The sequence below is a fragment of the Eutrema salsugineum genome, unplaced genomic scaffold (genome assembly GCF_000478725.1).
Source record: "Eutrema salsugineum unplaced genomic scaffold, Eutsalg1_0 scaffold_2, whole genome shotgun sequence".
Taxonomy (NCBI): domain Eukaryota; kingdom Viridiplantae; phylum Streptophyta; class Magnoliopsida; order Brassicales; family Brassicaceae; genus Eutrema; species Eutrema salsugineum.
This window is the reverse complement of record NW_006256829.1, coordinates 12004193-12029135: the sequence shown is the minus strand read 5'-3', so window position 1 is coordinate 12029135 and position 24943 is coordinate 12004193. Positions and strand designations below refer to the sequence as shown.

Genomic DNA, 24943 nt, shown 5'->3' with positions numbered 1-24943 from the left:
CATTTGAATTTTCTTTTCTTTTTTTGTCGTCGAACATTTGATTTTTCTTAAGAAACAGAAATGCGCTTCTTTTTTTCTTCAGAGAAATGCAACACAGCTCCGGCGACGGACTGATTCCGAATTCAAGGTTCCAGTCGGCGAAATCACGATCTACAGTTCCGGTAAGTGAATTCACTCCGTTCGGTCGAAACACTCTTTGGTTCTTCTTCCTTGGTTCGAAAAACCCTAGGCTGACTAGCTTCTCAGTGTCTCTCTCGCGATGAATGTTTTGAGTTTTAGCGACCGTTAATTTGTGGGTTTCATTTCATCTGGTCAAAAAATGTAGATTTTTCTTAAATAAGTCAACTTGGCATCAAGATCGTTTTTTTTTGGGTTCAATTTTGTTTATGCAGAGTAAGTAGTTGTTAACCTCAAAAGGAAAAGACATGGCTGGTAGAGAGAAATCGAAAGAGTTGAGTCAGAGGTTAAATGAGTTAGATAGGATAAGCAATTTACCAGATGCTTTGATATCTGAGATACTTGTTCATCTTCCCATCAAAGAAGCTGGAAGAACAAGCGTTTTATCCACCAGATGGAGAAATCTCTGGCTTTGGCTTCCTCGTTTGGTGTTGGATTCTGAAGAATTCTCATCTACGAGTACATTTGTGAGTTTTGTTGACCGGTTTTTCGATCCCGACAGAGTTTCCAGCATAGACAAGCTCAAGCTAATCGCTGATAGATATAGATATCCATGTAATCTCATGCCATGGATTGAAGCTGCGATTAAGCGCAAGGTCCAACGTCTACATGTTCATGGTTATGTTTCTGCCATGCCCTTAAGCCTTTATACCTGTGAGACACTGGTATCTTTAAAACTCTTTGGGGTGCACTTGCCTAATGCAGGCTTTGTTTCCTTACCTTTTCTGAAGACTATGCGCTTAAAACATATTTGGTATCTCAATCAGTCCACTTTCGAGAGACTTGTCTCATCCTGCCCTGTCCTGGAAAAGCTAGAGATTATCGGAGGTGTCAATGATATTGCACCGGTGTTTCGTGTGCTCTCTAAGTCGTTGGAGAAGCTCATTATATTAATGCGCTATAGTGAATATGAAGTTGTGATTGATGCTCCTCGACTACGCTTTCTGATCATCGAAGTTAACCTATCAAAAAGCTTTAAAATTACCAATATGGATTTCAATGTCGGTCTTTCTCTCGGCTTTGTAGTGAGGGGTTTTGTTGAACCAAACCTTTTATCTCAGAGAAATAGATTAAGCTGTTTTCTCCTAAGGATTTCGAAGGTCCGGAATATGACAACAAATGGAGACACTTTCAGGGTATATGCATGTCAATTTCCAGTATTGAACATGTACAATATCTATTCAAGATGGTTTCTGACCCTTTCTTGTTCCAGCTTCTCTGTGAATACTCAAAACTAGAACTGCTGCCTCAGTTTGGTTACATGTCCCGCCTGAATCTACGCGGCGTCTGTTATTCCTATTTGAAATGGCTACCAGCCTTTCTTGAGAGCTGTCCAAACTTGAAAGCCCTCCGTTTGGTAATGTTCTGCTAGCTTAAACCCCTAGCTATGGCTTTTGTTTTTTTGTTTTCTTTCTATGAAGATTGGGCGTATCTTTTCATTGCGTTTTAATCCTCTCTTCTTTCCTCAGGTTTGCTACTACGCTGAGAATGAGGAACTGCAGATCGAGAAGAAGAATCAAATCAGTCTTCCATCTGTGCCTGAGTGTTTGCTATCGTCTCTCGAGCATGTTGATTTCGATGTCCCAAGGTCACGACTTGCTCCAGAAATGAAGGTTGTAAGGTATTTCATGGAGAATTCGGCAAACCTCAAGAAACTCTTTCTGCATTGGCATGGTCATCATTCAGCAAAACCTGACTTCATCAAGAAACTCCGCAAGATCCCAAGACGCTCTACCAAATGTGAAGTCGTAATTTTAGATTGGTAATTAATAGAGAGAAGATAGTGAGGTTTTAAGATGAATTTTGGTGTCAAAACAAAGTGAAAAATGCTTTACTAGTTTCATGGGGGTTGTTTACTAAGTTGTCAGGTGATAATGATATTATTAGCTTTTGTTATTTTGCTACTTTGGTTTCTGAATATTATTGAACTTTCACTCTTTGGTTTCTAATTCTATGTTATGATTTTCTATTAGACTTTCTTCTTGTTTTGTAAATTGTAACTCATCAAAGAGTCAAATCTTTGTTGTCTGTTCATATTCATGCATATTTGTTCAGTGATAGAAGAACATAGAGATTAGTGTTTTCCGTAAGAGGTTAAACCTTGTAACACCATGTCGTTTAAGACATACTTAAACGCTGCATTTTCTTTTCAGATTTCAGTTGACGTCATTTGGATAGGGGCTACTTTTGTTAAACCAGAAAGTTTAGGGGTACAAAAAATAATAAAATCTGAAGTCGTATTTTACAAAAATTGCCACTGCTAAAACCTCGCCTGCGGCTACTTCCCTTTCTTCGAGTTCGTGAAAAGGAGACGTCGCATCTCACCCGCCGTCGCCGTTTCTCCGTCGTCGCGTTGCCGTGTCACTGGTTATTATTCCTTTTCTTCTCTTCTGGTTCTGTTTTTCTCTCATCTCCGTCTTTTTCTAGGATTTTGCTCACCTCTTTTAGTGGCTGAATCTCTTGTATTCCGTCGCAGAATCTCGAAAAAATGGCTCATGTTGCGCAAAGCCGAAACGTGATTCGGCATGTAGTTTCTAGAGGAACAGCTTTCCACAAATCTGAAAATGCGATCCATCATCCTCTCCTTTTCGCCTGTCAAGGAGTTCGATACAGAAAATTGGAAGTTATCCTTACAACGGTGGGTTTAAGTGATTCTGGAGAAAAGCATTTCTCTTTTTCTTTCCATTTTGATTTTTGAGTTATGGGTTAACAAAAGTCAATTCCTTTCTCTCATTTCGTTGGATTTGAATTAAATTCAGATCGTGGGTTTGTTTCTGATTTGTGTTTCTTCGTCATCTGAATCTGTTTTTTTTGTTAGGGCATAGAGAAGCTTGGGAAAGCCGGCGAGACGGTGAAGGTAGCTCCTGGATACTTCAGGAATCACCTTATGCCCAAACTCCTTGCTGTTCCCAACATTGACAAGTATGCTCATCTCATCCGAGAGCAACGCAAGGTAATATACTTCAACTTCACACTTTCTTCTTCTCTGCTTTTAACTTGCAAAATCGATTTTAGTCTGTCTTGTCTGATACTAGGCTGTAGCATCTTTCTAGTTGTTTTCTGCTCTTGTTGTTGTACCTCGGTTGTGTTCTTGATGATGCATAGTTCTTGATGTAAAGTGGGCAAAGCAGATACTTTTGACAGGCCCTGATAAGTGTTGTGGTACTAAACCTTATGGATGCTTTTCATTATAGACATCTGATTTATTGATTGGAATCTGTTTAGATGCGTAATTATGAAGAAAAGGAAGAGGTTAAGGTGGTTCACAAAACTTCTGAAGTCCAGACAAAAGAGTTTGAAAAGGCCGCAAAGCGCTTGGCCAATGCCAATTTGGTTATTTACTAAACCCTCTTTTTAGCTGTGTACTTGAGCATTTTTGTCTTGTGGGAATTATTCAAGAACCTGTGTATGGATTTAGTAACATGAGATCTATTTGTTTGATTAACAGGTACTGAGGAAGTTAATTGATAAAGAAAAGTTCAAAAGTCGCTCTTCAAAAGAAGACAAACCGGATGTACAAACACCTGTGACAAAGGAAGAGATAGTCTCCGAGGTAAATCGTTTCTTCCTTCTAACATCTTTAACTAGATGACACGTTAAGCAAACCTTTGTAAGTAGGATCTTGTCATGATCAGTGATTGTGTTTGGTTTTGTTCCAAGGTGGCAAGACAGCTTTGTGTGAAGATCGATCCTGATAATGTGGTTCTACCAACGCCATTGGCAACTTTTGGCGAGTATGAGGTGCCTTTGAAATTCCCTAAGACTATTCCTTTGCCACAAGGAACTGTTCAATGGATTCTCAAAGTCAAAGTCCGTGGCCATTAATCAACTTTAGAAACTCTTCATTGATAGTTTTTCTTTTCTCTACTTCAATCTGTTTCATGTAACAATTGCAGAAGCATTTGTAGTTTAACGACACAAATCAGTTGCAATTTATCTTTTTGTGTAAACCGGGTTTAATCCGGTTTTAATGAAAACCATGATTCGGATTTTGTATGAACACAAGGATAAGGAAATTAATAAGTTTTTGGGTTTTGTTCAACTATTTAGAAGCCCACATATGTGAATGGTGTCTATTTAGCACAATTTAGAAACTTTGGGCCTAATTTGTAAAGATTAAATTATTCTGGGCCATCTCAGTCATATTGATAGATCACCGGCGTTATCTCTCTGGTCGGCGACTCGGCGGAACCGTGGCCAGAGCTTCACACTCCCTCGCTTGCTCTCTCTCTCACTAATGGTGTCTTCTACTTCTCTCCTCCCTTCGACCACTTTGCTCATCAACTGGTAAACGTTTCTTTCTCTCTCAGCTAAAAATTGGGTCTCTCTGTGTTGCTGAGTTTCGAATTTGGGTTTCAGGGCGAATCAAATATGTACTCAGCCGGGTCTTTCCTCGAGAGATTCGACATGGCAGTGTGTTTGCTTCCGTAAGCAGAAACGCAAACCTAAGCTCTACCTAATTCCCGCCCGTCATTTCTTATCAACTCCACTTGATTCAACGAAGCTGAAGACTCGTGCTACTACTTCCGGTGTTTCTGAGGTTCAAAGGTGAGAAATTTATTGATTGCTGTCTTTTGATTAAACTTAAAAAGAAGAATTTAGATGAGTTTTTTTGTCTGTGTATGCAGGTCTACTCATAGCAAAGAGATGAAAGAGTTTGAGATGGAGTTGCAAGAGTTGTTCAATGAAGTCAAATCCATGGTAAAGATTGGGAAGGAAAGAGACGCAGTGGACCTACTTCGAGCTAATTATGTTGCTGTGAAAGAAGAGATGGATTCGGGTTTGAAAGGTATCGAACAAGCTGCTGTTCTTGACATCATTGCATTGGGGTATATGGTTCTTGGAGACTTGAACCCTATTCCGGCATTGCTTGATATGGTCAGTTTAAATGTCTGTTATCAGAAAAACCATTCTTTAACTGGATTGTGTTGTGGCGGTATTTATTTGTGTCTAAACATTAAGTTGACAAATGCAGATAAACAAGATTGTTGATAAGTTAAAGGACACTGAACCTCTTTTGGATTCAGTACTTATGCATGTTGGCAGTATGTACTCGGCACTAGGGATGTTTGAAAACGCTGTACTCGCGCATCAAAGAGCTGTTAGTATATTAGAGATTAGATTCGGTAATGGATCTCCTAAACCCGTGTTTCGTGTATGTGCGTTCGTCTTGTCTTCATTTGTGCTTAACCAGCATTACTTCTCTGCTAGGTGAATGCAGTACTCTACTTGTCACACCGTTACTTGGGTTGGCTAAGAGTTTTGGTTCGTATGGAAAAGCCACTAAAGCTATCGGCGTTTACGAGCGTACAGTGACCATCTTGGAACGGAATAGAGGCTCTGAAAGTGAGGATCTAGTGGTGCCTTTATTTTCACTCGGTAAACTTTTGCTTAAAGAAGGTAAAGCAGATGAGGCAGAGATTCCTTTTACCAGGTACAGCTTTTGGTCAAAGCTTATTTTCGCAAATTATGTGATCCATATGGTTTATCACCTTTTCCATCTTCTAGGATTTTAAATATATACAAGAAGACATACGGAGTGAAAGATGGAAGAGTTGGTATGGCCATGTGTTCCCTTGCTAATGCAAAGTGCACAAAAGGTTGGTTTTATTTAAATTTCCCATTCTCTCTTGATGTGGTGATCAAAAGATTTTGTTGAAGAAGATGGTCTTGTATCTATCTTGGGTTTTCTCTTCAGGAGATGCAGATGAAGCAGTAGATCTCTACAAAAACGCTCTACGAATCATCAAAGATTCAAATTATATGGCCATCGACGATGCTATCTTAGAAAACATGAGGATAGATCTTGCTGAGCTGCTTCATTTTGTTGGAAGGTAATTTTTTTCTATTCCTCTGATCTTCTTTCCTGTGATTGAGGAACTCAGTTTAAGCCAAGAATTTTTGCATTCATTTGGCTCTGTCCACAGGGGAAACGAAGGACGAGAGCTACTAGAAGAATGCTTATTAATAAACGAGAGATACAGAGGGAAAAACCATCCAAGCATGGCTACACATCTTATAAACCTTGCAGCATCTTATTCACGCTCCAAGAATTATGTGGAGGCCGAGCGGTTGCTGAGAACTTGTTTGGACATCATGGAGAAGTCGGTTGGTTCAGAGGATCAGTCCATAACCTTCCCAATGCTGAATCTTGCAGTCACTCTTTCTCAACTAAACCGTGATGAGGAAGCCGAGCAAGTAGCATTAAAGGTCCTACGAATCCGTGAGGACGCATTTGGCAAAGACTCTCTCCCTGTTGGTATATAGACCTTTCCTCTCTCCACAACATCATCATCATCATCAATGTTTATGAATCTTGTTTTGTCTATGTCATCTAAACTTGATTGAAAAGCTGACTTCTCTGGATAAAAGTTTCAAGCTTTTGTTAAATCTTATATCTTCCCTATGCAGGTGAGGCACTGGACTGTCTGGTATCGATCCAGGCGAGATTAGGAAGAGACGATGGAGAAGTACTGGGTTTGCTGAAAAGGGTATTGATGATCCAAGAGAAAGAGTTTGGGTCTTCAGCTGAAGAACTCATTGTTACTCTCCAGAAGATTATGCATTTTCTGGAGAAATTGGAGATGAAAGATGAGAAATTTAAGTTTAGGAGAAGGCTAGCTTTGCTTAGAGAGAGATACAAGCAGAGTCTTAGCTTGTAGAACATATGAATAAATTAATTGATTTGTATCTCCCTTTCGGGTCGTATTCTTTGATCCTGGTTCGACCCGACCCGACCTGGTTGTTGTTAATTATACAATAGGCCACGTGTCCATTAGATTTAGATAAATGAATGAATAATCAAAATCTTAATCCAACCATTAATCACGCAAATACACTCTGTTTGTCTTCTCTCTCTCTCTCGCTCGCTGCATCTCAGGAAGAAGAAGAAGAAGATGAGGAGTGAAACGGTGTCGTCGAGGAGGACGAAGAAGAAGAAGGAAGGTTTAGGGTGGTTGGAGTGGTTTAGAGGATGGGCTTGCGTATTCCACGAGTTTCTCTTCCAGAGATTCATGTCGTCTCATTTACAGAACCCGTTTCCTCTTCCTCCGCTAAATCACCTCACCTGCATTGTCACTGGCTCCACAAGCGGCATTGGTCGAGAAACCGCTAGGTCAATTTCTTCCTATTTTTGAAACCCAGTTTTGCGTTTGACGAAATTCTCCGGAATTGGAAAGATATTTGTGTTAGTGAAGGAATGTGAGAATCTTACTTTTTGTTTGGAATTGTAGGCAGCTTGCAGAAGCTGGTGCTCATGTTGTAATGGCGGTGAGGAATACAAAGGCAGCTCATGAGCTGATTCAACAATGGCAGAAAGATTGGTCTGGTAAAGGCCTCCCACTTAATATCGAGGTAAGAAGAATCTGATGATCACATATGTTTGTTTTGGACGAAGTCTTGTCAAGAATGCGCAATTCAGAAGATTAATAGAGAAATAAATGTGCACAGTACACTCTCCCCTTTTTGTAGAATGGAATTAGAACTACTTGTGATCTAATTAGATAAGAATCGATAGGTTTTAACATCCAAATGGCTGATGATGATGATGATGATACACACTATGTTTTCTTTTACTGAAGGCGATGGAACTTGATCTTCTCTCTCTAGATTCCGTCGTCAGATTTAGCAATGTGTGGAATGCTCGGTCAGCCCCTTTGCATGTTCTGATTAACAATGCCGGCATATTTGCCATGGGAGGTTGGTTTTGTTGCATTTTTATCTGTAAAGCTTTGAGCTTTCTCAGCTCTAATTAGCGAGCTTACGGTTCTTGCAAAATTGGACATGATAGACGGACCCAATTGGTGAAATTTGCATGTATATTTAGTAATTCTTCTGGTAGCTTCTTTGTTCTTGCTTTCTTCACTGGTCTGAAAGTGTGTATTTTGTAATGAATGACATTCAGATTACTATAGTTGCTGCATATATGTCGAGGAATACCGAATACCAGCTAAGTTTCTTGCCACTTTGGTTTTGTGCAGAGGAACAGAAATTCTCAAAGGACGGATATGAACAGCACATGCAAGTGAACCATCTAGCTCCAGCATTGCTTTCACTACTTCTTTTGCCCTCGCTTAACCGAGGCTCTCCGAGCCGAATCATTAATGTGAACTCTGTTGTAAGTATCACCATCACTTTAACGGCCAGCTGCAAAACTTTGTCATATAGTTTTGTAATCTCTCTGGCATCAGTAATGATGTTGAAAAGTTTGGATTTTTGGGTATACAGAACTTAAACAAACCGAAAGTTGTAACATGGTTACTTCATTTACTTATCTTTGTGAAATTCTGCTGCACTTCTGCTTTAATTGAATCTGAATACGAATGACAACGTTAGATATCGTTTGCAGTTGTTCCCATATCATGCAAGGTCATTAGTTGTTGGTTCTACCTTTTTTGTGTGGTAGATGCACTATGTCGGTTTTGTTGACCCGGATGACATGAATGTGGTATCTGGTAGACGAAAGTATACAAGCCTTGTAGGATATTCAGGCAGCAAGCTTGCACAGGTAACTTAACGCAAAAATAGCTTTTACATTTTTTTTCCTTGATTCCTGATCTCGGAAACTAACGGATTCACTTTCTATTTCCCTTCAATTTCATTTGGTCAGGTTATGTTTAGCAATGTTCTTTTCAAAAAGCTACCTCTTGACACTCGCATTAGCGTTGCTTGTTTATCCCCCGGGATTGTCCTAACAAATGTTGTGAGTATATTACTTCAAGTGTCACTCCATTTGCTCTTTCCTCAGAACTTATATCGCATTTTGACCTTTTTGACATCTGAATATGCAGGCGAGGGACCTGCCGAGATCTGTTCAAGTACAATACGCGCTGATACCTTATTTCATATTTTCGCCTCAAGAAGGTTGTAGAAGCTCACTTTTCTCAGCGACAGACGCTCAGATTCCAGAGCATTGTGAAAAGCTAAAAACCGGTGATAAGCCCATTTGTACATTCATATCTCAAGATTGCAAACAAACAAAGCCTTCAGAAGAAGCTCATAACGTAGAAACAGCGAACAGAGTGTGGGAAAAGACGATAGAGCTGATTGGTCTTCCTCTTGATGCATTGGAGAGGCTTATAGAAGGAGAAGAGGTGCAATGCCGTTATGGGACTTATCAGGAATAAGTCTTTTGTCTTGCTCACAAGTCTATTACAAGGTGATAGCTTCTTTACAAATATCTCTCTTCTTCGTTTTTTGGGGGCAAATCTCTCTCTTCTTTTCTCCATTTTATACTTGTTAGAGGCTTCTAGAACTTGACCTCAAAGCTCCGTTATAGTACTACACTACACACGTTCCAAAAATGAAGGATGAGTCTCAGGGAAATAGCTTTCATGTATTTTATAGAAATTATAAATCAACTAGTATCTCTATGTTTGGTATGTATCATGTAATATTATGATAAATAAATCTGTATTTTTGCTTTACAATCTTCTTTTGTTTGGAAATTTGATATCTTAGTAATTACACTGCATGCATAGTTGCAAATACAGTCTATCTTACTGATCACATTGCCATAACTCGCAAACTATTATACTGTCATTAAATACACATGATTGCATAACAACAAATTTACTTAGAGAACTAGAATATAGAAATGTTGTTCCTTTTTAAAATAAAACAGACAAATTAATAAATCTCTAACGTGACCATAGATAATAAACACACATAATAGAGGCTGGCTCTCTTGTAGTAAAATTAATAAATATGATAAGTAACTAATAATGGCCAACTAATGACCAGCTAATCATTATAGTAACGGCAAGGACGGGTTACGCGCGTATACCACCAAGTCCGAGGCGTCACAGGCTTTAACTAATCAGAATTGCTTATCACGTTCCTAAATATTGACGCAAATAAAATTTATTATATAATCCCTTTTTGCCTTTCTCTACCTCTGCGTTGTGGACTCCCTAGAGAAGAATAGGAAGAAGATGAGTAGTGAAACGGTGTCGTTGAAGAAGAAGAAGGATGGTTTAGGGTGGATAGTGTGGTTAAAAGGATGGGCTTATGTTTTGCAAGAGATTTTTTTGCAGAGAATAATGGCTTCTCACTTACACAATCCATTTCCTCTTCCTTCTCTAAACCATTTAACCTGCATTGTCACTGGCTCCTCTAGTGGCATTGGCTCTGAGACCACTAGGTCCCAAATTAAAAGCAAAACAATTTCTTCAGGGTTTTTGATGTTGTTTTTCATTTTTTCAATATTGCGAGAGAAAGATGTGAATCTTATAATAGATTATTTGTTGCGTGAATTGGCAGGCAGCTTGCAGAGGCTGGTGCTCATGTTGTTATGGCGGTAAGGAACATAAAAGTTGCCCATGAGCTGATACAACAATGGCAGACCAAGTGGTTTGCTAGTGGTAAAGGACTCCCACTTAATATTCAGGTAAAATCTGGTCAATTCCTATATATCAGCTTCATAGTACATTATGATCATAGCAGTTTTTAAATTCTTTGTGGGGATGCACCACATGTTTTGATAAATACACTCTTCGCTTCACAATGAATGTCGTTTTTGATTCAAAAACAATCTCGTTTTATAAGTTATTTTTATAAGAAAATATCTAGCTAACAAGTAACAACTATCAAATTATTTAAAATATTACATAATATCAAGAGTGAGTTTGCTTTTGAGGGATTTATTAGATTATTCAGCTTTGCTACAGTTTGTATGAAAATTGTAAAAAGGATAGTATTGAAACATATACATTATATATGTGTAAAAAGAAGACAGAAAGAATAGTACTCCTTCTGTTCAGAATTAGTTGATGTTTAAGGTTTTTGCACACAGATTAAAGATACATTTAATATTTATTTTTTCTACACTAAAAAAATTATCTATAATTTATTTAAATATTATTCAGCCAATAAGAAAACAATTTGTAGAATAAAAAGTCAAAAACAATAAAAATTCATTAAATTTTACATTGAAAAGTGAAAACATCAAATAATTCTGAACAAAAAAAACCTCATAAAACATCAAATAATTCTGAACAGAGGGAGTATAAGAATAATACTTGTGAAACATATTTGTGTGAGAAGTGTAGAAAGGATATATATCATTTGTGTAAAAAGAATAGTATTTGTAGCTTGGAGTAACTAGATATAGTCAAGAATTAATGTATAACGTAAGAAGATTCTAATTTTCGTTTAACAAAGTAGGAAAAAAAATGTAAGAACTACTAGTGATCACTCTCTAGTTTTTGTTTAATTTTGCTTTAATGTTAAGATGGATCACTCTCTTAATTAATTGGATTAATAATAGTGACAATAAACTTCAGTGTATTTTTGTTACCATAACATCCAGATTGTTAACAATTATACACTTTTTTTCTCAAGGTGATGGAACTTGATCTTCTCTCTTTAGATTCTGTCGTCAGATTTAGCAATGCGTGGAACGCACGGTTAGCCCCTCTGCACAATGCCGGCATGTTTACCATGGGAGGTTCGTTTGTTTTTTTTTTTTTTTTCCTATATTACATGTTTCTATCTGTTATTATAAGTATTTAATCTTACTTTCATGTTGCCATTTAGTCCAATGGGTTAACGGTTTAGACTTTAGAGGTTGATAACTATAAACCAGGCCAGGCCATTATAAACTTCTAACACATATGTGTTAGAGACTTAGATGTCGTCTGCACATCTTGACGCTCATATTAACACATATGACGTCCAAGCAAGAGCTGGTTTGGTTAATGGCATACATAATGAGTGTTTAGGTAGAGGTTAAAACCTCGTACAATTCCATTCCAGTTTTTTAAGAAAATATATCAATTAATAATGGGCCACAGAATTATTTTTCATTAGGATCTCCAATTTCATAGAGCGGTTTGTTAGTCAATTTTCTTCTATTGTGATGTTGGACGAATTTGTTTAGCAATCAAATGACATTTGGATTGCAATGTTTTCTGCATACTGCCACTAAGGTAGGGACATAGTGTTATTTACCGACGGTCATCCAAATATTGTTCGTTTTGTCAAAGTAGTTTCGACTTTCGATGTCGAGGTTGATATTTTTTGGATACAAAATAATAACAATGTGCTTACCATAGCTGGCCCAAGGTTATTGGGAGGTCTAATGGGAATTTTTTTTGGTAAACTAAACGTCTAAACCACTTTTAAATTGCAATTTTTTTAGATTTTGGAAGCGCATATGCAAACTTTAAGAACACTAAATGAAAGAATTTGCTTGTGCAAAACGCAAATGCAAATGATATCACAAATGTTAAACGAGAATTTGGATTGTTTTCAATTCGAACCAAACTCACGAAACCGAAATGTTAAATGAAAAATAAAATGAATATACCTTTTTTTTTTTCTCTCACTAGCTCATTTTTACACAAATACATATGCTAAAACAATCGGGAACTTTGACAAGGGAAGGAAAAAACAGCTAAATTGGATAGCGTTCATGTTGATTTTTGTAAAGGGACACAAAAATTCTCAAAAGATGGAAATGAAGAGCACTTGCAAGTGAACCATTTAGCTCCAGCTCTGCTTTCACTACTCCTTTTGCCTTCGCTTATCCGAGCTTCTCAAAGCCGAATCATTTATGTCAACTCTGTTGTGAGTATCATACATCATCTAAAGTTATACTAGGTACATACTTCATATATCTCTATGAACTTATCACTTATGGTTAAAATTCCTGCGTGTTCGTTTTGTAGATGCATTATATTGGTTTTGTTGATCCGAATGATCTAAATGTTGTTTCTGGTAAACGAAAGTTTTCAAGCTTGATTGGATATTCGAGCAGCAAACTTGCTCAGGTATTTTTATAGAAACAGAAAAAACAGTTGATTAAATTTTAATTTTTTCTATAATTAATCTTACACGGATTACAATTTAATGTTCTTTTCGTGTGTCAGGTTATGTTTAACAATGTTCTTTCCAAGAGACTGCCTCTGGAAACTGGCATTAGCGTCGTTTGTTTATCCCCTGGTGTTGTCCATACTAACATTGTGAGTATTAAGCCTCGTTTGTTTGTGTTTATATTTATATTTAAACGCAAATATGTTGGTTTCTTAATTAAAAAACGTTAAACGTAAATCACAAATGATAACACACTTTCCGTGTGTGGTTGTAATTTGCATTTTATATTAACATTTTTGACATATCTCAAATTTTGCAGACTAGAGATCTTCCAAGAGTTATTCAACATCTTTACTCTGCCTTGCCATATTTCATATATTCGCCACAAGAAGGTTGTAGAAGCTCACTTTTCTCGGCGACAGATTCTCAAATTCCAAAATACTGTGAAAAGTTAAAAACCGATAACAAATTCGTTTGCGCATTCATATCTCAAAATTGTCAACCTACAAGTTCTTCAGAAGAAGCTCAGGACATAGAAACATCGAACAAAGTTTGGGAAAAGACGTTAGAGCTTATTGGTCTTCCTCTTGATGCATTGGAAAAGCTTATACAAGGAGAACAAGTACAATGTCGTTATGGGATCATTCATAAACAATAAACAATAAATCTGTGGTTTGACTTTTCGTAAATTGTGGAAACTTTTTTAATGACTTTATAATTAATAAAAAATTCCAATGTTGTAGCATTATCTGACTATTATGGCCACTAGAAAGTCTTTGGAATTTGGTCATAGTCTCTCTTACTTGTTCCGAAAGAGTTGACTTTTGAAAGGATTTAACAAAAATAGTATATTTAATATTTCTCTCATTTCTATAATTCAATATTCTTATTTAACGCCAAAAACATTGGATTTTACGATAGTTCTCTGTAAATTTCCATTTTTGGTTAGTATTTTTATAGTTTTTTCCCTCATAAGACCATAATTAATTTTCTCCTTTCGTCGACATGAATATACTCGAAATCGAAATCGTTTTTATGACTCAGACATTCTATCCATATTTTATGCAATAAATACACGAAATAGACCATAAAATATTAAATACTATATAATCAAAATGATTACGTACACTGTCGTAAAAATTTTTTTTTAAAAATGATTACGTACATTATGGGTCCATTCTCAATTACAAAAAGGATTTGGTCACTGCTTTAGTTTCCAACACACCAACTCCATTCACAAAAAAAAAAAATTATGGATTTCACAAAAATAATAACTTTCTCGCTCTTAATTTTCTCTCTCCTAATCCCGACGAGGATCACTGCCACATGCACTAACGCCGTTTGTCGCCGTGGAGATCCGATTATCCGTTTTCCTTTCCGTTTAAAACCCCACCAGTCCCAATCTTGCGGTTACGACAAAGAATTCGACTTAACGTGCGATACTAACGGCGTTAACAGAACCACCATAACGCTGCCGTTTTCCGGTAACTTCACCGTGGAGATGATCGATTACGCTGCTCAAGAGATTTGGATCAACGACCCTAATAACTGTCTTCCTAAACGGATCTTAACGCTAAACCTCACGTCTACGCCGTTTAGTGGCGTTTACTCACGTCGATTCTCGTTTTTTAACTGCCCGACGTCGGAGTATCTCCCTTTGAGGCCGTTAAACCCGATAACTTGTTTGAGCGATGAGAACAGCACGGTGTTTGCGACTGCATCGCCTAGAGTGGTGAACTACCTGTCGTCTCAATCATGCCGGTTAATGAAAACCGTTGAGATTCCAGTTCGTTGGCCGTTTTATGAGCAGGCCGTGTCGTTTTCGGAATTGAGTGATAACCTCTGGCTCACTTGGAGGGTTCCGAGATGTTTCCGGTGTGAGATTAGAGGTGGTAAGTGTGGGATTAAGAGTAATTCATCTAGTGAAATCATCTGCTCTGATGCTCATAAACCAGGTAAATTATCTTTTAACTTTTAATATTACACTGATTAATTATCTTCGGTCTTGATTTTTGAATTTAGAATACAATTCAAAATTTCTTTATAGTATGAAGTCAAACATACAACTAATGAGACGATTAGAGTATGTTTTATTTGACGTACACCATGACGAAATTTTATGTTGAATGAGTCATGTGTTTGTGTGTGTCAGTGTCTATATAGAATTATGAATATAAACAAATTTGGAAGAACGACGAGTTTATACAACCAAATATATTTGTCCGTTCTAATTGTTGAAATCCGAAAACCACATGAGACGATTCAACACGACATATATTGACTAATGAATCAATATGTAAATAAATAAATAAATAGACGTATATATATATATATATATTGCACACTGTACACATGCATATTCATTATATTCTACAAACAAATCTAGTAGAAAAAGTTCATAAACCTACGATATTAGAAAAGTAGAGGCAACGTTTTTTGACGACAGAAAAAAACCCCTAAAACGTTTAAAAGTCAGAACGAGAAATAACGAATTGTAAGTTTCACATAAGCACTTTTGCTTCTTTTTTGTTTGAACCTTTTCACTAATAATGGAAGAAGTTTCAGGAATTTATTACTGATCATTTTGTTAGGATAGTATATCTGTACATGGTACATAATATTATTTTTATAGTAGCAAGTCTTTATCATAACAAATCTTCAGTTACAGTTTGAAATTTATTTAAAATTACAAGAAGTTTATTATGATTATAAGATAACCTATATTCGTCAAAAAAAAAAACTAAAAGTAACAAAAACCAAAAAATGGTTTGTTGATCGTTATCAAATTCTTCCTTAATTATATCAATAACATGTAAGACATTAACTATCTCAAAAAAAAAAAAAAGGAAGACATATTAATTGAGAATAATGAGAAGTTGGGAGATAATCAGTAAAGTGGGACACGAGGACACGAGGTCGTTGCCATAATAATGAAAGCTCCGATGTGTTGACTTCTCTCCACTTTACTTTGCCTTACTTTGCCTTGTTTGGCCTACTTAGTCAACTCATTCAATTGTTACCCATTTACTAAGAGTCTTCTCTTCTACCAATTACATTTTGTTCTTTTTATGATAACACAACAAAAAATCAACAATAGTCGGCCCCAGCCTTTTCATAAGATCAATAAAGCTTCTGCCTTAAACCACATTATAAGCAGAAGATTTTGAGGCCAACCATTGAAGTCTTTTACTATTCTAGTGGCAAGGATTCAATTATAAGATAAATGAACCCAAATTTGTTTGAAAAAAAATGAACGAACAAAATAGAGTAGAATGGCGGAATGACAATAATTTTTGCGGAATAAAATAATATACTTAAAACTCGTTTTCCGTTTTAGTAATTTTTTTTTTGTATTTTTTAAGCAAAAATAATTTTTTTAATTTTATAATCTTTTTATTAATTGATAAAATACTTGCAAAATTGCGTGCCATTATACAAGTTACCAATCAAAAGCCTAAAATTCTATTTCTTACAATATTTTCTAATCAACTTTTTTTTTTTTCAGCTATCCCGAGAAGAGCTCGTTACGCAATAGCAATCGGTGCAGGAATCCCAGGAACTTTAATCCTCTTCGGTCTTTTCTGTTTTGTGTACAGCAAAATCAACGGCTGCATCAAACGACACCGTCTCGTCCCACACCCAGAAATCAACAACACTCGAGCTCATTTTCACCAGTCTGGTATTTCAATAATGGGTTTAGATGGGCCGACTATAGATTCGTACCCAAAAATAGTATTGGGAGAGAGTAAAAGGCTGCCCAAAACAGACGATGTCACGTGTCCTATATGTCTCTCGGAGTACGAGCCAAAGGAGACGCTTAGGACAATACCATCGTGCCAACACTGTTTTCACGCCAATTGTATCGACGAGTGGCTGAAATTAAACGGCACTTGTCCGGTGTGTCGGAACTCTCCTGAGCAGATTCTTCCAAGTGAGAACTTAAATTCTTAGTTAGTGGCTCGTGTTTCTTTTTGGCAACATTTGTAGTTAGTTTATAATCATATATATTAAGATATTGAAGTTTTTTTTGGTCGAGAGGCCGCTTTTTACATTATTATTTTTTTGGGTCCATGACCATGAGTCACCATCAGACTCAAAATCAAAATGAGAGCAAAATTACATATTCTTAAAACAAAAAATGTAATTTGAAGTGAAAGAGCATTATTCCCTTGAAGTGGAATAGTTCTTTTTTTATATATAATTTTCAGCTACTGTAGGATGGTCCACCAATACATTATAGTGAAAATTCATTCAGGAGAACTTGCAATTTAAAAGTTTGATTTTTTTTTTGTCTAAGTAAAATTGGATTTGATGTTTTTCTTATGTTTGTCGAGATTGATGTGGTATTTTATGTCGACTAGTTTGAAGATCAGGACGGAGTCGAAAGGTGAAGATTCTCGAACGATGAAAATGTGTCCAATTACTAAAGACACCGACATTTTCTCACTCATTCTCCGTGCCCGTGGGACCTCTTTCAGTTTTGTTTAAATTTTTTTGTCTCTTGTTATTATGTCGTTTGATGTTTATGAAAATTGCCAAACATTTGTAGAGATAGAATATAATTCAATTAACGACGCGTGTCTCACATCTTTATGTATATGATAATGACTTTTCATCCACCAGTTCCTATTGGTTGCACATTTTCAATTGGCAAAGAATAATAACAGTGAGACTTTTAGAAATTGACAAAGAGAGCAATATCACACTAAACAAAATGAAAGATAATAAAATGCATTGACCAAAAAGAAAGTCTAAATCCTATTCTTATAATATTGGTTGCGGATTGGAATGTAATTACTCGGGAACCACATATTTTTTTTAAGTATTGTGTTAAGAAAATATTAGTGGTGAAATTAACATAGTTTAACGTGAACTTTTATGAGAAATGGCTATTTTGATGCATGTATATTCTATTCTATGGGTTGTTTTAAACTCCCATAAAAAGTTGTCAAAACACTTGGTTTTAGTAATTATGTAAGTTGGATATGATAGCCTTTTTTTGGCCATTACTGTTTCAGTTTATTTTTCATATTTATTGCTCTATAACCTTTGTTTGTATGATTTATACAAGAGTTTAGAGATAAATAAACAAATTCTTATTCATATTGATAAAAAGTAACAAATTTTTAGTATATGATTATCTCATGGTTATCAACAATATAAGATCAAAACTATAGCCATATCTATGCTCCTTATTCTAAACAGTTAACACCATCAGATTTACTCACTATTCAGTATTCACCAACAGATCAAACATATATCATGACCAATCTTGGATTCTAGAGTTTAATGTAGTAGTGTCATCATCATCTGTGCTAAATTCAACATAATACATCAATACGTGTTGGAAAAAAATAGTACTCCATTCCTTTTTTTTATATATAATATGAAAAAATATTACATCCACGGGAATAAAAGAAAAGAAAATTAGAAAAAGTAACAAATAGACCTTTAAAAAGCGGAGAGAGAGAGAGCCTGAGAAGTGAGGAAACGCAACACCGAAAGATAAAAAAAAAGGAGAGAAAGAGACCAAATTCGAAACACAGAGAACAAATTCTCTCTTCCTCCTTTTCTTTTTTCAATTACTTAAATCTTTCCCGCTCACTGTTTCTTCTTCAGATCACGTTTAGCTTCCGATTCGTCCCTCTGTCTCTCTCTTCTCCGCCGTTAACCACGAGGTCTCATTCTCTCTCTCTCTCTTTCTCTCCGTTAATCTGTTTTGTTGGCATTTGATTTTGCTTCCTTGCATGATCTCGGAGGTTTTTGATTGTTCCGATGTGGATGAAACTTGATTGTTGGGCTTTTTTGTTCTGTCTGATTTTTGTTTTCTTGTTGCTTCGATGCTGCCTGAAAAGTTTGGGTTTTGTGACGATCCTGGGTTTTTTGGAAACCCTATTTTCCTTTTTTTTATATCTAATTTGTTATGTGGATTTTCTTCGATCCTCTTTTCTCATTCACTTTGTTAATCAATCAAATCTCTTGCCAGATTAAAAAGATCAAATTTTTTGCTAGATGTTTTACAAAATACAAGCTATTTGGTGGTGCAATACGAAATTTTCCTCTTTTTTTTTTGAGTAGATGAATCTTCCTAAAGTTATATACTTTCAATATTCGTACCCATCGTTTTCTGAAAAAAGTGTTCAACTTTCCAGTTTGTAAGATTCGTTAATTAATGCTAAATCTGTTCTTCCTTCATCCCCTTCTTAATCTGGTTCTAGGGTAAACCTTTTAACTCTCTTTTGTTCTTTTGTTCTCTTGTGTGATTGTTTTTGTTTGTGTAGTATACAGAGGCTGGAGCTGGGGAAGAAAAGGATTGTCTATGGAGGGAGACGGCGTAAAAGGTTTGGCATGCCAGAAGACTATGGATGGGAAGGCGAGTAATGGGAATGGTTTAGAGAAGACTGTACCTTCTTGTTGCCTCAAGGCCATGGCATGCTTACCAGAGGAGGATGCTAAGTGCCACTCCACTGTTGTTTCTGGCTGGTTCTCGGAACCTCACCCTCGCTCTGGTGATATTACCTTACTTTTCTTTTCTTGTCAAGCTTCTCTATTTTTCTCATATCTCTTATTTTGGTTTCTGTTCTTACGGGATGTAGGGAAAAGAGGCAAAGCAGTGTACTTCAATAACCCTATGTGGCCAGGTAGGTTACCCCTTAATAGGCTTGTTTTTGCTGCTTGTTTTTCTGCTTGTTTTATATGATAAGCTTTTTACGTTAAGTAGTGCTTGTACATGTGACTTATGCAGCTTTGCTGTTTTATGTGTTGATTGTAGGTGAAGCACATTCACTGAAAGTTGAGAAAGTTCTGTTCAAAGACAAGTCAGATTATCAGGAAGTCTTAGTGTTTGAGGTTTGAAATAACTTTCCGTTAGACTTTTCTTATCATCTTCTGAATCTGTCAGCTTCTAAGTGTACTGATTTGTGTAGTTTGTAATGTTTCTGCTTTAGGATAACCTCAATTTTGTTCTTGTTTTTGCAGTCAGCTACCTACGGGAAAGTGCTTGTTCTAGATGGTATTGTACAGCTGACTGAAAAAGATGAATTTGCATATCAGGAGATGATAGCCCACCTGCCTCTATGCTCTACACCTTCACCTAAAAATGTAATTTCTCACCTTGAAAGTTTAGACTCTCTGGTTGCAAATATCTTGTGGCCTCTTGCAATCGAAGTAAAAGTACATACAGTTTGTGATGATGGCCTGTTTTAGATCACGTGTTGCTATTTCATCTCATGAGATGGCTTTTTTCGCCAATGTTGATCATTCAAATACATTGAAACATTGATTCACATCAACTTGGATTACGGCGTGTCAAGCATATACATTTTTGTTACCTTTTTGTAAGGCTGGACTTTGGCTGCATAAATATTTGCAGGTACTGGTTGTTGGTGGAGGTGATGGTGGTGTTCTCAGGGAAATTTCTCGCCACAGCTCAGTTGAGGTTATTGACATTTGTGAGATAGACAAGATGGTCATAGATGTAAGTATATATGGTCTTGTTGTGCCTATCATTAGTTTGAGCAGTTTTTAGGTTATGCTCTTAACTCAGTCAATGGGATTCCTTTGGTTTTGTAGGTGTCTAAGAGGTTCTTCCCCGAGTTAGCAGTTGGATTCCAGGATCCTCGTGTTCAACTTCACATTGGTGATGGTAAGTTAACATCCTTACTTTTATCCAGTTTAAAAAAAACTATCTGAAAATTTGCCTTGTGTTGATATCACTTTCTTTTGGCAGCTGTTGAGTTCCTTCGTAAATCCCCTGAAGGGAAGTATGATGCCATTATTGTCGATTCTTCAGATCCTGTTGGTATGATTCTCTTTGGATATCTGAGTAGTAGTTGATGTGTTTTACCTTAGATTCTGAATCATGACTTGGTTCAGATACAAAACTCACGTTTTTCACTCTATATAATCACAATAGGTCCTGCTCAAGCGCTTGTTGAGAAGCCTTTCTTTGAAACGTTAGCTAGAGCATTGAAGCCTGGAGGAATTCTTTGTAACATGGCAGAAAGTATGTGGCTCCATACTCATCTTATTGAAGACATGATCTCCATTTGCCGTCAAACATTCAAAAACGTTCAATATGCGTGGAGCAGCGTCCCAACATATCCAAGGTAACTGTAGTTTTCTCCTAATCACATTCCCATGGTCTCACTGGAAAGAATATGTGAAGTGAACAAAAAAATCTTTATTGTAGCGGCGTGATTGGTTTTGTCTTGTGCTCCACCGAGGGACCTGCTGTTGATTTCAAGAACCCTATCAACCCTATCGAGAAACTAGACGGTGCCATGACCCATAAACGAGAAATGAAGTTTTATAACTCGGAAGTAAGTTTTAACACAACTGTGACTTCCCCACTGAGTACTGTAGACAAGATCTTAATCTGTCTTTTTCTTCTAAAACAGATGCACAGAGCAGCTTTCGCTTTGCCCACATTCCTGCGGAGAGAAGTGGCTTCACTTATGGCTTCTTGACTTTCTGTTTGGCTTACCGGTTTTACTTTATTTTATATGAAACTCTGTAGAACTCTTAAAAGAGGATAATAATTAAATCATAGGAGGCTTGTATCTCTAAGCTCACTCCTTTATATTAAAGACTTCTATTTATATATTTGGCTGGCTCTACAAACAGCTTGGCTTTTCATGAATTGTTGTTCTTTAATAAGAAAAATCATTCATATACATATATGCTAACTTAATCATCACTATTGAAATCTGGTTCTGTTGGTTTCTGAAGTAGCATAGGAGGCATTCGTTCAGGCATCCTCGGTTTCCGAACCGACCCACTCCTACGTATAGTCCGTAATATATTTGCAGCAAACCGTGATGCGTACATCGTAGCTCCAAGGCTCGGTGAGCTTCCACAAGCTTCTTTAGCCAAAGCATCCTGCAACCGGTTCTCTTCTTCTTTAAGAGACTCTTCTAGTTTCTTCTTCACATATCTTCTCCAAGCTGCTTGTATGAAACAAGCAGCCCAAGTCCTCCATTGCTGCGAGTAGAACCTGAAAGTATGTCTCAGCTGTTTGCTGTGAAGACGTCTGAATTGGGACGCTACGAACTTGAGGTCATCAGCTTTAAGTGCAAAAGCTTCGACTTCCACGAGAGCTCTAACGGTTCTTGTTGAGATTGGGAGGTTTGAGGATGTGTGTGGGTCTAAAGCCCATGTTAGAAGCTCCTCACCGCAGAAATCACCAGCTCCAAGATGCTCCGAGTTGAAGAAACCGGTTCTTCCACCGTTTGTTGTCATTGTTAGTAGCTTCCCACGCATTATAAAGAGCATTTCATCTACTGGATCTCCTTCTCTTACGATGTAGCTTTCCTCTGTGTACAACACAGGTTGCAAACGGTCACATAGAGCATCAAGAAGCTGTTCGTCCATTTTCTCAAACATGGGGACCTAGAACAAGATAGAAACATGTGGCCAGGTTAAGATTGATGCTGGCAAAGTAAAAGAGAGGAGATGTATTTTGTTATTGTTATTACCCTCATGAGAAGAGCGAGACAGAGATGGCGTTTGATGTCGCGTCTAAGATCTTTGGGAAGATTACTAAGAAGATTCTCTTCGTCAACACCTCTTGTCTCTTGCCATTTGTACTGCTCGTATCGTCGGATTCTTTTTCTCAAGTTCTCAGGGAGCAAACGGTGAGCCATCCATTGTTCTGCGTCTCTTCTTTTCACTCTCATCTCCTCCAACCTCGTGGTCGTTGATTGCAGGTATGTCTGCCACATTTTTATTTGTAAAAACAATAAGCAAACTCGAATTTGGCAATAACACTATGTCACATTTTGATGAAATGAGAGACTGACCTGCATGTTCCCAATCAAGAACGAGAACAAAACCAGTCCGGATATAGAAATGAAGACCGCGAAACAAATCTCCCAAACATATGTACTTGTTTGAAGGTTTTGACCAAGCGAACTGGATCAAGAAAATGAAAACAAAATGTGCAAGAACTTATTATTGTCGTGTTTCTTTTTCTTTCTGCATTGAAAACAAAATGAAAACAAAATGGCGAGAACTTGCTGCTCTATTCTCAATACCTGAGGTTTTGAAGACCCCACCAGAAACAGTAAAAGAACTTCTGAGGGAAATCTTGAGATTCCACTACACCGGACTGAAGTGCGTTAAGGAATATCCCAAAGTCAAAAAGCGTTGCGTTTGGTGTCTGAAACGGACAAGACTCGTTGAGGAAAGCATTGTCTCCTGCATTGCTATGGTCACAATACAACGACTTGAGATTGCAGATTGAGTTTTGCATTGAGTTTCTTCTCTGGCAAGCTCGTTTCCAACACACTGTTTCTCGTTCGATAGAGAACAAATACCAGAAAGCACCAAACACCTGCACAGTTCACCGGTTTTTTTAAACCCAAAAAAGATTATATATTTTAAGCTCTGATCCAAGAAACGGCTAGGGACTCACATGACTAGCAAGCATGTAGAGGAAGAGATTAAAAGCAGCTCCAGCCCAAGCTGTCTCAGTAAGTATGCCTGAGGTTCTTGTCACTTCTTTGTAGAGAGGATAGATTCTTATAAACCTCGGTATATACTGGAAGAAAACCACGAATTTCAACAGGTTCTTCGTGTTTAAAGATCTTGAGCCTTTCATATTTGGAATGATAATCAAAATCACCACCTGAGAAAGAAGAAGAAGAATCAATTACTCACATTTACTCTTACAACATAACCTTGCTAATAATGGCTTTGGAGTTACAAATAAAATCACACCTGTGGAAGCGGAAGAACAGCCAAAATGTCGATGATGAAATGCGAGGACAAGTAACGTCTAGCGATCTCTCGCTTGTCCTCAACAAGAACACCTCTCCCAAAAACACGAGAAGAAGGAGCTATGAAGCCAGTACGGAACTGGAAAATGATGTGAATAACGTAGAAGATATCGGTGAAGGAGCGCAAAACGCTAGCGGTTATCTCCATTTTCTTGTCAAGACCGAGACATTTCTTGGCGTCGTTGATCACAGGCACGTAGAAGAACAAAGGGTCAAGCGAGACAGCGATGATGCAAGCTAAAACGAAGATCTTATTCCATCTTTGAAGGAAAGGTCCTTGTGGGTCAAGGATTTTGTGAGTGGAGACGATTCCTTTCGAAACGGTTTCTCTGAAAGAGTATGACTTGTAAGTTCCCCTGAACATTTTGAACCTTGCGGAGCTTGTTTCAAAGCTTCTGTGAAACTTGTCGGAGATTGAGCTTATTGTTCTCCGGAATATCCCGTTTTGAGCCTCGTTTCTCCCGGAATATTCCATGTCGGAAGTCTTGTCGGACTTCCAATCCTGAAACCTGATTCAACGAAGTGAAGAAACAATCGAATTTAAGCTCCAAGACCTATAATATTCGAAGTGACAAATTTTAAGAACACTGACCTCACAAACTTCTCCTGTCGGAAACTCATTGTTGCCTTGTCGGAGATTAAGATTCAAACCGCAGAGATTTCACCTATCATGAAGATTTGTGGATGCACAACTTCGTGTGCCTTCTTTGTAAAAATTTGAGGGAAATTCGAAACCCTGATTCCACAAAATTACCCAAGACGAAATGAGTGAGAGTATATAAAATTCAATTCGGCAAAAACTTGACTCAAATTTCAAAACTTTTCTACTTGAACTGCAAATGAGTAATGAACAAGTCGAAAGTAAATTTGACAAACATAATTCCAGTAAAACAGGAAAAAAAGAAAGAGAGGAAGAGAGAAGAAACTCTTTCTAAGTAGAAATCAAACCGAACAAGGACAAGTGTTTCACTTCCGAGAATACAGTAGATTCGAAGAGAGTTGAGGAGGACAAGAAAGGAAAAGAAAGAACACTGTTTAAACCCACCAAAAGAGAAAAATCAAATCTTTATTTTGTTTTTCCTCGGAAAGAGAGAGAAAGATGGGATCACAAAAGCAGAAGAAAAGCCTGAAAATAGGAAAAAAAAAAACTATAAAGAAGAGGAAGAATAGAAGTT

At 37.1% G+C, this 24943-nt stretch overlaps 8 protein-coding genes across 10 annotated transcripts; 7 read left to right on the top strand and 1 right to left on the bottom strand.

The window, feature by feature from the left end:
- Positions 1 to 30: 30 nt before the first annotated feature.
- LOC18017056 (putative FBD-associated F-box protein At5g53635) lies at positions 31 to 2112 on the top strand. The gene is made up of 4 exons (XM_024156166.1): positions 31 to 161; positions 393 to 1313; positions 1391 to 1534; positions 1647 to 2112. The coding sequence occupies exons 2-4, from the start codon at positions 426 to 428 to the stop codon at positions 1941 to 1943; spliced, it is 1329 nt and encodes a 442-aa protein (XP_024011934.1). The 5' UTR covers positions 31 to 161; positions 393 to 425; the 3' UTR covers positions 1944 to 2112.
- A 310-nt stretch (positions 2113 to 2422) lies between these two features.
- On the top strand, positions 2423 to 4220 carry LOC18017055 (50S ribosomal protein L9). Its single transcript, XM_006401685.2, has 6 exons — positions 2423 to 2544; positions 2654 to 2815; positions 2996 to 3130; positions 3403 to 3510; positions 3626 to 3730; positions 3838 to 4220. Exons 2-6 carry the CDS (start codon positions 2666 to 2668, stop codon positions 4000 to 4002), a joined length of 663 nt encoding a protein of 220 aa, XP_006401748.1. The 5' UTR covers positions 2423 to 2544; positions 2654 to 2665; the 3' UTR covers positions 4003 to 4220.
- Positions 4221 to 4349: 129 nt separating this feature from the next.
- LOC18017054 (nephrocystin-3) lies at positions 4350 to 6874 on the top strand. The gene is made up of 9 exons (XM_006401684.2): positions 4350 to 4464; positions 4537 to 4725; positions 4806 to 5055; positions 5153 to 5303; positions 5389 to 5611; positions 5686 to 5777; positions 5876 to 6011; positions 6105 to 6436; positions 6589 to 6874. Exons 1-9 carry the CDS (start codon positions 4415 to 4417, stop codon positions 6837 to 6839), a joined length of 1674 nt encoding a protein of 557 aa, XP_006401747.1. The 5' UTR covers positions 4350 to 4414; the 3' UTR covers positions 6840 to 6874.
- Positions 6875 to 6880: 6 nt separating this feature from the next.
- LOC18017053 (dehydrogenase/reductase SDR family member FEY) lies at positions 6881 to 9584 on the top strand. The gene is made up of 7 exons (XM_006401683.2): positions 6881 to 7291; positions 7410 to 7530; positions 7758 to 7875; positions 8157 to 8293; positions 8582 to 8683; positions 8786 to 8878; positions 8967 to 9584. Exons 1-7 carry the CDS (start codon positions 7074 to 7076, stop codon positions 9300 to 9302), a joined length of 1125 nt encoding a protein of 374 aa, XP_006401746.1. The 5' UTR covers positions 6881 to 7073; the 3' UTR covers positions 9303 to 9584.
- A 496-nt stretch (positions 9585 to 10080) lies between these two features.
- On the top strand, positions 10081 to 13648 carry LOC18017052 (dehydrogenase/reductase SDR family member FEY). The gene is made up of 7 exons (XM_006401682.2): positions 10081 to 10318; positions 10438 to 10564; positions 11518 to 11623; positions 12608 to 12744; positions 12846 to 12947; positions 13047 to 13139; positions 13310 to 13648. Exons 1-7 carry the CDS (start codon positions 10110 to 10112, stop codon positions 13646 to 13648), a joined length of 1113 nt encoding a protein of 370 aa, XP_006401745.1. The 5' UTR covers positions 10081 to 10109.
- A 569-nt stretch (positions 13649 to 14217) lies between these two features.
- On the top strand, positions 14218 to 17469 carry LOC18017051 (putative RING-H2 finger protein ATL21B). 2 transcript variants are annotated; one of them, XM_024156951.1, is made up of 3 exons: positions 14218 to 14945; positions 16496 to 16921; positions 17352 to 17469. In XM_024156951.1, exons 1-3 carry the CDS (start codon positions 14243 to 14245, stop codon positions 17354 to 17356), a joined length of 1134 nt encoding a protein of 377 aa, XP_024012719.1. In that variant the 5' UTR covers positions 14218 to 14242; the 3' UTR covers positions 17357 to 17469. The 2 variants fall into 2 exon arrangements, with proteins under 2 accessions (XP_024012719.1, XP_006401744.1); XM_006401681.2 differs by lacking the exon at positions 17352 to 17469 and having other exon boundaries at positions 16496 to 17013.
- A 994-nt stretch (positions 17470 to 18463) lies between these two features.
- LOC18017050 (spermine synthase) lies at positions 18464 to 21654 on the top strand. 2 transcript variants are annotated; one of them, XM_024156008.1, is made up of 11 exons: positions 18464 to 18668; positions 19279 to 19499; positions 19587 to 19631; positions 19763 to 19839; positions 19969 to 20091; positions 20363 to 20467; positions 20563 to 20635; positions 20720 to 20791; positions 20906 to 21098; positions 21182 to 21311; positions 21390 to 21654. In XM_024156008.1, exons 2-11 carry the CDS (start codon positions 19310 to 19312, stop codon positions 21456 to 21458), a joined length of 1077 nt encoding a protein of 358 aa, XP_024011776.1. In that variant the 5' UTR covers positions 18464 to 18668; positions 19279 to 19309; the 3' UTR covers positions 21459 to 21654. The 2 variants fall into 2 exon arrangements, with proteins under 2 accessions (XP_024011776.1, XP_006401743.1); XM_006401680.2 differs by having other exon boundaries at positions 19272 to 19499.
- A 24-nt stretch (positions 21655 to 21678) lies between these two features.
- Positions 21679 to 24389, bottom strand: LOC18017880 (cyclic nucleotide-gated ion channel 1). Its single transcript, XM_006401679.2, has 7 exons — positions 24361 to 24389; positions 23710 to 24277; positions 23405 to 23617; positions 23025 to 23323; positions 22791 to 22902; positions 22467 to 22703; positions 21679 to 22380 (listed from the first exon to the last, which is right to left on the bottom strand). The coding sequence occupies exons 1-7, from the start codon at positions 24387 to 24389 to the stop codon at positions 21679 to 21681; spliced, it is 2160 nt and encodes a 719-aa protein (XP_006401742.1).
- Between the last annotated feature and the right edge of the window lie 554 nt (positions 24390 to 24943).

Bases quoted from the DNA above. Each gene is read 5' to 3' on its own strand.
- LOC18017056 (XM_024156166.1), top strand. From the start codon at position 426: ATGGCTGGTAGAGAGAAATCGAAAGAGTTGAGTCAGAGGTTAAATGAG. The intron at 1,314-1,390 runs GTATATGCATGT...TTCTTGTTCCAG, and splicing joins CAAATGGAGACACTTTCAGG to CTTCTCTGTGAATACTCAAA. The intron at 1,535-1,646 runs GTAATGTTCTGC...TTCTTTCCTCAG, and splicing joins ACTTGAAAGCCCTCCGTTTG to GTTTGCTACTACGCTGAGAA.
- LOC18017055 (XM_006401685.2), top strand. From the start codon at position 2,666: ATGGCTCATGTTGCGCAAAGCCGAAACGTGATTCGGCATGTAGTTTCT. The intron at 3,511-3,625 runs GTTATTTACTAA...TTTGATTAACAG, and splicing joins GCTTGGCCAATGCCAATTTG to GTACTGAGGAAGTTAATTGA. The intron at 3,731-3,837 runs GTAAATCGTTTC...TTTTGTTCCAAG, and splicing joins AGGAAGAGATAGTCTCCGAG to GTGGCAAGACAGCTTTGTGT.
- LOC18017054 (XM_006401684.2), top strand. From the start codon at position 4,415: ATGGTGTCTTCTACTTCTCTCCTCCCTTCGACCACTTTGCTCATCAAC. The intron at 6,012-6,104 runs GTAATTTTTTTC...CTCTGTCCACAG, and splicing joins CTGCTTCATTTTGTTGGAAG to GGGAAACGAAGGACGAGAGC. The intron at 6,437-6,588 runs GTATATAGACCT...TTCCCTATGCAG, and splicing joins CAAAGACTCTCTCCCTGTTG to GTGAGGCACTGGACTGTCTG.
- LOC18017053 (XM_006401683.2), top strand. From the start codon at position 7,074: ATGAGGAGTGAAACGGTGTCGTCGAGGAGGACGAAGAAGAAGAAGGAA. The intron at 7,292-7,409 runs GTCAATTTCTTC...TTGGAATTGTAG, and splicing joins ATTGGTCGAGAAACCGCTAG to GCAGCTTGCAGAAGCTGGTG. The intron at 8,294-8,581 runs GTAAGTATCACC...TTTGTGTGGTAG, and splicing joins TCATTAATGTGAACTCTGTT to ATGCACTATGTCGGTTTTGT.
- LOC18017052 (XM_006401682.2), top strand. From the start codon at position 10,110: ATGAGTAGTGAAACGGTGTCGTTGAAGAAGAAGAAGGATGGTTTAGGG. The intron at 10,565-11,517 runs GTAAAATCTGGT...TTTTTTCTCAAG, and splicing joins GACTCCCACTTAATATTCAG to GTGATGGAACTTGATCTTCT. The intron at 13,140-13,309 runs GTGAGTATTAAG...CAAATTTTGCAG, and splicing joins GTGTTGTCCATACTAACATT to ACTAGAGATCTTCCAAGAGT.
- LOC18017051 (XM_006401681.2), top strand. From the start codon at position 14,243: ATGGATTTCACAAAAATAATAACTTTCTCGCTCTTAATTTTCTCTCTC. The intron at 14,946-16,495 runs GTAAATTATCTT...TTTTTTTTTCAG, and splicing joins CTCTGATGCTCATAAACCAG to CTATCCCGAGAAGAGCTCGT.
- LOC18017050 (XM_024156008.1), top strand. From the start codon at position 19,310: ATGGAGGGAGACGGCGTAAAAGGTTTGGCATGCCAGAAGACTATGGAT. The intron at 19,840-19,968 runs GTTTGAAATAAC...TTGTTTTTGCAG, and splicing joins AGGAAGTCTTAGTGTTTGAG to TCAGCTACCTACGGGAAAGT. The intron at 21,099-21,181 runs GTAACTGTAGTT...TCTTTATTGTAG, and splicing joins AGCGTCCCAACATATCCAAG to CGGCGTGATTGGTTTTGTCT.
- LOC18017880 (XM_006401679.2), bottom strand. From the start codon at position 24,389: ATGAGTTTCCGACAGGAGAAGTTTGTGAG. The intron at 24,278-24,360 runs GTCAGTGTTCTT...TCGTTGAATCAG, and splicing joins CGACAGGAGAAGTTTGTGAG to GTTTCAGGATTGGAAGTCCG. The intron at 22,381-22,466 runs GTAATAACAATA...ATCTTGTTCTAG, and splicing joins GTCTCGCTCTTCTCATGAGG to GTCCCCATGTTTGAGAAAAT.